Source organism: Bison bison, unplaced genomic scaffold, assembly GCF_000754665.1.
Source record: "Bison bison bison isolate TAMUID 2011002044 unplaced genomic scaffold, Bison_UMD1.0 scf7180017864498, whole genome shotgun sequence".
Taxonomy (NCBI): domain Eukaryota; kingdom Metazoa; phylum Chordata; class Mammalia; order Artiodactyla; family Bovidae; genus Bison; species Bison bison.
Window position 1 is genome coordinate 1,529,971 of NW_011495057.1, and position 9,061 is coordinate 1,539,031.

General features: G+C 38.6%; 1 protein-coding gene across 3 annotated transcripts in view; it reads left to right on the plus strand.

Moving 5' to 3' along the window:
• The window catches only part of SNRPD1 (small nuclear ribonucleoprotein D1 polypeptide 16kDa), an 8,674-nt gene extending 719 nt beyond the window's left edge, over nt 1-7,955 (plus strand). Inside the window, exons 2-5 of one of the 3 annotated variants that reach the window (XM_010828913.1) lie at nt 2,807-2,883; nt 4,378-4,569; nt 6,694-6,798; nt 6,954-7,955. In XM_010828913.1, coding sequence (XP_010827215.1) covers nt 2,807-2,883; nt 4,378-4,569; nt 6,694-6,770 — 346 coding nt within the window. In that variant the 3' untranslated portion in view covers nt 6,771-6,798; nt 6,954-7,955. Of the gene's footprint in view, nt 1-2,806; nt 2,884-4,377; nt 4,570-6,693 lie in introns of all 3 variants that reach the window. The other 2 variants (XM_010828912.1, XM_010828914.1) reach the window with 2 other exon arrangements.
• The last annotated feature ends 1,106 nt before the right edge of the window (nt 7,956-9,061 follow it).

Below are 9,061 nucleotides of genomic sequence, written 5' to 3' on the forward strand. Positions count from 1 at the left end.
GACTTTTTTGATTTCGTAAGTTGTTTTCTTAGTGTGTTTTTCCCCCTCTTGTTGTTACTCCCTAGACTTTACGTTATACAGTCTGCATTTATTTCCCTGTAGAATAAGCTTTTGATTTAGGAAGAATCTCCCAACATGGGACAGAATCTCTTTGCTGTATTTTTGGACTAATTACACAGATATTCAAGATTTCTTCTGGTTCTTATCTGTGTTTAAATTTGGCCTGTTAGTTTTGCATACTGAAGACGTGCTTATTGATTGAAGTAATTCATTCTGTACTCCCTGCAAATAGATTGGGTTTGGTGGTTTTGCTTGAGACTGAGAGGTGGAACATAGAAGCAGAGGTTTCTGATAAATAAGTTTATATCTTAGCAGGCAGCTATAAACTAACTTAGCTAGTTTCCTGTCTGCTCAGTCAAGGATTGTCAGTGTCGACTAGTTTTTGGCCACCTGTTACACTGTACGTTCATAATGGATTTTTTTTTTTTTTCCCAAGGCAGAGTCCCTGCCTTGTTGGAGTTTTATGTTTTGTGGTGAAGGCAGACAAGTAGATAGTTTCTAGTACATTTGAAATAACATATAAAATACTCATTGGTATATTCAGGGTGGCATTTTAGAGAGTGCATTTAAGGTCAACTTTTTGTACATTGTTTTCCTTCCAGTTTTATTGCGATATAACTGGTGTGTGGTCAATACCTGCCAACCTGAATCTATAGTTAAGTTTTATGTAGTACTGTTTGAAATCAGTTTGTCTCATTTAAAGACATTCCGTGTTGTGACAGTGACAGAATATTCCTATAAATTTTAATGAATGTACTGAATCCTATTCCATGTCTTAGACTATAGAAACAAAATTTCTAATACCTGAAGAATGTATTTTGCACCGGAAAAATGGTTGTTTGGCTAAGTGGTTTGCAGATTTGGTTGACTTCTTTCAGTATCTCAGTTGGTAACATAATTATTATTTTACTGTCACCCTGATCAAAAACCTGGGAGTCATCCATGACTTATTCCTCTTGATGATCCTAATAATCTGATAAATTGCCAGGTTTTGGCAGATTTAAGTACCTAATAAGCATCTTTCACTTTCTGTTCTCTTTGATTTTTTAATTTAATAGTGTGGGTTTGGATGCCATTTCAGTGGTATACTAAAGGATCCCATTTTACCTGAATATTTAAGTATTATCTGAGTATCTGAATTTCAGTAAGCAGAAGGAATTCAGATAGTGAAGGATTTATCAGAAAATAATTTTAATTTGTCTGCTTCCTGGCTTGGATGGTAGTGTTTCCTTCTCCTGCCCTCCCTAAACCCTCCCTTGCCACTCCTGTCACACCACTAAGCTGCTCAGACTTCCTTTTTCCCCACCCAGTTTTTTAAAATCTCACTTCTTAAAAGGTAAATGTCATACAATGAAATTTAGCATGCATTTCCCAATTTTGAAAAGTGTATACACCTGTAAAATCCACACCCCTATCTGGATAATGAACTTCTGGTCTCTGTTCTGTTTCATTGGTTTATTGTTTCTGTTTCTCAGTTGTGTAAACCTTAATCTCTATATTGCTCTCTAGAAGACACCTGCTTTGTCATCTAATGTGATGCTCCACTCCATTGATGAAAACCCTTCTGTTGTTCTCGTAGGAGAACTCTTTAACAGAGCTTGGGCATCCCCTGAAAGGAAACTCTTCTCTACTCATTTTCTTGGACTTAATACTCCAGCAGTAATACCTATAGTGTCTGTGTACATTGTGCTGTTTTCTTACTGTATCTTTGCTTTTATCTCTCTTGCTGCGCATATTACCAACCTTTCAGACTTCTTCCTAGCAGCCCACTAAGATCTGATTCCTTCCTACTCATGCTACATTATATTCATGATAAAAAAAAACCTGTGCGTATCTCCATTGTGCTTTAAATTTATGTAGTTACTTTAAAAAATTATTTTGTGTGTCTCTTCTTCCTCCTAGAGTTTGAACTCCTTGGGAGCTTAGTCTTGCTCACTTTTAATACTCATTACCAAGCACAGGGAGTACCAGTTAATATAGAATGGCACGTATTATTTATCAAAGAAATATCCTTGGACTGGATAAAACGTATTTGGATTCAGTTCAAGAGACACTTTTTTCCTTGACAGCAAATATGGAAAGGGAAGGGATTTAGCACATGGGTTTTTCTTTATATGAGAGCAGGTTTGAAACTTGCTTTTATACAAGATCAAGTAGTTTCCCCTATTTTGATGGCTATCTATACCACTTAAAAAGTTGCATTTTTAAGGCTGACTTCCCTTTAATCATGGAAACATTTTAGCCAACTCTTAGTGCTTGTTACAATCCAAGATTAGATATAAAGTTCCTGATCCCACCTCTCAAATGGACTCTAGCTGTGGGGACATAGGGAATCCCCCAGTTGTTGGAATCCTGCAGCTGTGATTGATGCCGTAGTAGAGTACACAGAGTACATACTATACTATAGACCAGAAATTTTGAATATGAATTGCATATTGGATCAGACTGTAGGATTGTTGTTCACTTTCCTAGATGTGGTTGTGAATCTGTGAACTCTTCAACTTCCTCTGCATTGTTTCATAATAATTTGGAGAACAGAATAGATGAAGTGAGGAATGGAAGTAAATGTTATTGAGGCACCTTTCCATACAACTAGGGAAATTACAGTGCACACTATTAACGGGAATGGGTGCAGACAGCATCCAGAGCACGTTTTCTATATCTAGAAATTTCACTTTGACTTCATAAACATGTTTTTGGAGTAGTAAAAGTAAAAACTTACTGTTTATTCTTAATGTCTTTATAGATTTTTGATGAAATTGAGTCACGAAACTGTAACCATTGAATTAAAGAATGGAACACAAGTCCACGGAACAATCACAGGTATGGAGGTTGGACTGAGTTTATAACACTTTTTTCCCCCGTCTCTTTGACCTGCAGGCCAGAATTCTTTGTTTGGTTAATAACATTTATTTAGTACAAATCTCCTTCCTTTTGTCTGGAGTATTACATGCACCTTCTTATGTATGTCTCCCCTTAAGCTCTTGTGCTAATACCAGAAGGATTCAGGTTACCCCATGTGCAACCACTGTTTTCTTGATTGATGCCTTTTCCACTTTGGCCTGTATGTGCCCCCTCGAGTGTTACATCTTCCAAAACACATATTACTTTTATTAGAATTTTGTGTCCCCTGTTCAACGGTAAAGTCTTTGAAGACAGAGAATAGGGTTTCCGTATCTGATTATCTTGGGTAAAACACACATGGGAAATGGGGAGGGGGTGATGAGGAACCATAATTTTACCTAAGCATAACATTTTTGAGTATTTTTTGCTTTAGTGACGTAAAATGTTGGATATGTAGTTTTAAATTTAAAGCCACTATGATTCTTCACTAATAGTAGTGTTACACACACACACACCTGCCAAAGGGCAGATTTTTTAAAAGAATTGATGAAAGAAAATGCTATCTTAGCAGATGGCCCCATTCTACTCTCTGAAATATTTACATAACTGGTAATTTTTGTGAGTTTGCTAGAACTTTGCAACACCAATTGCTATGAAAGGAAATCCATGTAGTATAAGGTTTTGATACATACTGATCGTATCTAAGGAAGCATAATTTTGCTGTTAAAATTCTGTGATTTTAAACAATGATTTAGTCTCCTCTAGCCACTCCAGTGTTTTTGCCTGGAGAATCCCAGGGACGGGGGAGTTTGGTGGGCTGCCGCCTATGGGGTTGCACAGAGTCAGACACGACTGAAGCAACTTAGCAGCAGCAGCAGCTCAGTTAATAAAAAATCCGCCTGCAATGCGGGAGACCCTGGTTCGATTCCTGGGTTGGGAAGATCCCCCGGAAAAGGGAAAGGCTACCTACTCCAGTATTCTGGCCTGGAGAATTCCATGAACTGGATAGTCTATGGGGGTTTCAGAGTCAGACAGGACTGAGCGACTTTCACTTTCACTTCTGAGCTTTGTGTTACATGTGGTAGAGGGGGCTGAGTGTTCTTCCTGCTTTTTAAGAATTCAAAATACAATGATGGAAGACAAGTAGTACAGTGCAAGATTTGCCTCACAGATAGTAGGCACTTAATAAAAATTTAGTAAATTGGGGGAGCAAAATCTAGTAAAAATCCAATTCTCTCCCCTCACGGACAACCAGTGTTACATTTCTTATATCCTGGCTATATATTTTAGTCCTAACAGTAGGGATAATCATACCATCTACCATAGGGACATTGAGGATTAAACTAAAATGCCTTAGCGTACCATTCCTGGAACATAGAGCTCGTAAATCTAATATAGTACCAACTGTGGCCTGATAGATAAATTGGTTGCCTTCCTTTTTATGCTAATAATTGCCCTCTTTTTTCCCTCCAGGTGTAGATGTCAGTATGAACACACATCTTAAAGCAGTGAAAATGACCCTGAAGAACAGAGAACCTGTACAGCTGGAAACACTGAGTATTCGAGGAAATAACATTCGGTATTTTATTCTGCCAGACAGCTTACCTCTGGATACACTACTCGTGGATGTGGAACCAAAGGTGAAGTCTAAGAAAAGGGAAGCTGGTAAGTTTGAAGGATTATAAACATTTTTGTGTATGGTATATTTATACCCTAATCCACTATTCAAAATATGTTTATATCTGCAGACAACACAGATTGGTTGGTTGCTTTTAATTGCCTATGCTCGCCATGAGTACACCTCGAGTTTCTTACAGTTCCTGGTATTGCTGTTCAAAAGACCAGTGTTGTTTGTTCTTACCTGCTGGGCCTTTTTGCATGGCCTGGTCCCGCATTCCCTGCACACTTTGGAACATCTGGGGATGAACCCTTTATTCCTGCTATTCTGAAATTTCTTAATGACTTAGCTTTTTGTCCATTTCATTGTTTTGGGTACTTGGCGGACCCTTTCCGTATGGATATTCTTGTATTTTAGAGCTAAGAAATTTACTTGTGTACCTTTATAAATTTCTTCTGTTTTGCTTATTCTGTTCTTTCTTCCTGGAATTCTTAATAATTGAGTTTTCTGACTGAGTCTTTTCTCTTATTTTTCTCTCTGTCTTTTATTCTGAACTTGGTGTTGTTTTCTCTGGTTTCTCTTTTTATTTAACCTCTTAATATGCTCTTTATGTTGAAGGCTTTACTGTAGTATCTTGCACTTTGGCCATCCATTGTTTAAGAAGGAACCTGAAAAGAGAACTTCTGGAAAGGGAGGCTGGACTGCTTCGCTGGTGGATTCAAAGTAAATTTGCTTCTCCACCAAGGCAACCCCACATTTTAGGATGTGGAAATCTTTTCTGGAACTGGTTTTCTCAGAAAAAGATTCTAGTCACATGGGAGACGTGTCTGGCAACCAGCATCATAGGAGCAGGACAGGAGAAAGGGACTGATACTAAACTTACCACAATGATTTTTAGACTTTTCCTCTCACCCACACTAAGAAATATACTTTTTTGCATTATGACCTATTCATTCAAAATTTCACAAAGAACTGTTTAGTCTTAATACATGCAGATGCCCTTAAGTTTCCTGTCCTGTTCTCTTTCAGTTAAAAAAAAATGTTCAGGCTATACCACATAGCTCGAAAAACACTGACTTGATCCCTCTCTTCGTCCCTCTGGCTCTGTGACTTTTGCTGCCATCCACTTTGCAACTGTTTTCAAATCCAAACCCTTTCTGCTTCAAGGTCTTAAGGTTAATTTTCTCTTTCCTTTCCTGCCTACCTGTCAGGGAAATAGGCTTCAGCGTTGCAGGATGGGAAGAGGGCTAGCCAGTCTGCTGCCCCACATGAGGACTGGCAGCCTCTCCCCCATGTTTTCAGCCTCCTGCCTCACCTTACCCCTGGCTTCCAAGGTCCTAGGTCTTTTTGAGGCTACTCTTCCTTTACTAAACATTTGTTGTTCTCAGTCTGTTTTCTGACTTAGAAATTTGTTGAGATGTTTAAACTATTGCGTTTTTTCTGTGCCCTCGCTCCATGGATATTTGCTATTTTTCTTTCTTTTCTATCGTGAATAGTACCTCAGAGCGAATTGGAGATAAGTGTGGTTAATCTGCCTTGTTTCAAGAGAAGTGCTAGATTTACTCTATTGCTTTGAATGATAAGACTCCGAACGATGAGTAGAAATGTCAGGGTTTTAAAAACATTCATAGATACCTGAAAATAAGAAGCTCAGAGCTAGGATGACCAGGTAACAGGGATATTGTTACTGGATTAAAGTAACAATATGATTGGGTCAGATGACTTAAGATTCGGAAGAATCATGAGGTTGTTATTTGATGCAATGTATCTTAAACTTTCTTGACATGAATTAACTTATTTGGATTCTCTTCAGTAACAAAACTGGCACATAGTGTTTCTGTTCTGTTCCATTAGTATGAAATTTCTTTCATCTTTTGTGAAGTTCAGATCATTTGTGTTTCATTTTGTGGTGAATTTGAGGCATGATACAAAGAAAAAATATTTTAAACCTTGATGAATTTCTCCATAAACAAAGTCAAATGAAACAAATATTAAGGTATTAGGCCAGCAGTTCTTGGTTCTGTATGATAAAGTATCGGAAGAGGTGACTCTGAGATCACATTTGAGAGAAACTGAGTTAAAATTTTCTTTACTGTAGGTGCTGTTGGCGGTGGCCAGGTCACATCAGCACAGAAGAGAATTTACCTTGCTTTGTTTTTCTCTTCCCTCAGTTGCAGGAAGAGGCCGAGGCCGAGGAAGAGGACGTGGCCGAGGCCGAGGCAGAGGCAGAGGGGGTCCTAGGCGATAATGTCTCTCAAGACTACTATCTCAAAGTAGTAAGTATTACGGTATGTTTTTTGGTACAAGTTTCATTTTTGGCAGCCAAGGAAGAGGGCGTGGCCAAGGCAGAGAAAGAGGGAGTCCTAAGTGATAATGTCTTTCGCGATTACTGTTGCAGAGTGATAAGAATTATGGGATATTTTTTGTCCTGGTTTTGTTTATGGCAGGTGGGGCAGGAAGACGAATACCTGACAGAGGAAGATTAAGGCCAAGGCAGAAGTCCTAAGCAATAATGTTGCTGGAGCTTACTGTTTCACAGGGAAGAATGTTCAAGTTTTTTGTACAGGCTTTGTTTGTTTGTAGCAGTTTTTAATAAACAAAAATGTAACACATTTGTCCGTTGACTATCATATTAAGCTTTTAAAGTTCATGTGTATATACTTGATATCAACACAATAAGAGCTAAGCATTACTACTAGGTAGTCCCACAGTAATTCCAATCTTAGATCAGGCTTTTAATTTTTGAACTATAATATTTCTTTTATGAATGTATATAGAATATATACCTTTTTATTTCACATGCACTGGTGTGTTTTATTGTTTTACCTTGATTCCATTCCGTGGAACCTTCCTACAAGTAAAATAAGTCCTTTTTGATACTTCAGAAACTGAGGTCCTGTGGAATGAGGTCTAAAATTGATTCTCTTCTTCCTGAGTTTGGTCCATGAAGATGTAGTTTCTTAGTAAAGGGTGATGCTCATCTTCTAATTCAGGAGTCGTTGATTTTGTCGTCATTGTTAATGGGGGTTTTTTGGGGGGTTGTCAGACAATGTGTGGGATCCTAGTTCCCCAACTGTGGATCAAACTCATGTACATTGCATTTGAAGCACAGAGTCTTAACAACTGGACCACCAAGGAAGTCTCTGTTTTACATTCTCTGCGTTGAAACTGTAAATAGTGTTCACTAGATTATCTGTTATGAACAGTGTTGAAACTTGTAAATGTGTAATATACATATCATTGGCTCCTGTACCAAATACTTTTACAAGTAGTTCTTTAAGAATGAAAAAAAGGCGACTGACTTATTTGCCAAAACTGGATTCTTTCCGATCATTAATAAGGATTTATTGAATTGTTTTAATAGATTAGATTTAGAGAAAAATGTTTTAGTCACCAAGTTGTATGTGACTCCTGTGCCAGCACCATGGACTATAGCCCACCAGGCTTCTCTGTCCATGGGATCTCCCAGCAAGAATACTGGACTGGGTTGCCATTTCCTTCTCTAGGGAATCTTTCCGACACGGGGGTCAAACCCATGTCTTTTGCATTGGCAAGTGGGTTCTTTACCACTGAGCCATCAGGGAAACCCTAAAGAACGTAAGTCTCAGTACATGGTTTCTTAAAAAGCTAGTTTGCTGCTGTTTGTTTATAGACTAAGATGAAAACCTGACTGAGGATTGGAGTGAACTAGATTCTGTATTTTCATTTAATCATGTACTTGTGTTTGTTTGTTTAACAAGAAGGAGATATTCTGCAAAGATTGTTACCAAACAGGAGCCTTAGGCCTTCTGGGAAGTTAGGTAAATTGAGATAGCACCAGCATTTGTGTGTGCTGTGTATGTGTGTATCTTTTTCCACCCTCTGTTTTTGTACCTATTAGTTGACTGCAAACAGAAGGCAAAGGGACCCGGTGTTCATCAAGGTAGGGACAAACAGTAAAGCACAAGTTGTGAATAAACATATGACTCCTGACTGCATGGTACTAACAGGCTGAAAGGAAAACATACACAATTGCAAATTGTGAATATTCTGATAATACTTTGTATTATCTTGTCTGTTTTAAAAACTGTGGAAGCTCATTTTAAGTCAAATGCCACTAAAAAAAAATGTTTTAACTGTGCCTTTTTATTTTTTAATTTTTTTGGCTGAGCCACATGACATGCAGGGTCTTAGTTTCCCAACCAGGGAGTCAAAACTGTGCCCTCTGCAGTGAAAGTGTGGAGTCCTAACCACTGGGCCGCCTGAGAAGTCCCTTCAGTTGAGTCGCTCAGTTGTGTCCAACTCTTTGCAACCCCATGAACTGCAGCACACTGGGCCTCCCTGTCCAACACCAACTCCCAGAGTTCACTCAAACTCATGTCCATCTAGTTGGTGGTGCCATCCAGCCATTTCATCCTCTGTCGTCCCCTTCTCCTCCTGCCCCCAATCCCTCCCAGCATCAGGGTCTTTTCCAATGAGTCAACTCTTCACATGAGGTGGCCAAAGTATTGGAGTTTCAGAAGTCCCTTAACTGTGTCTCATTTTGTGAATTTTAATGTT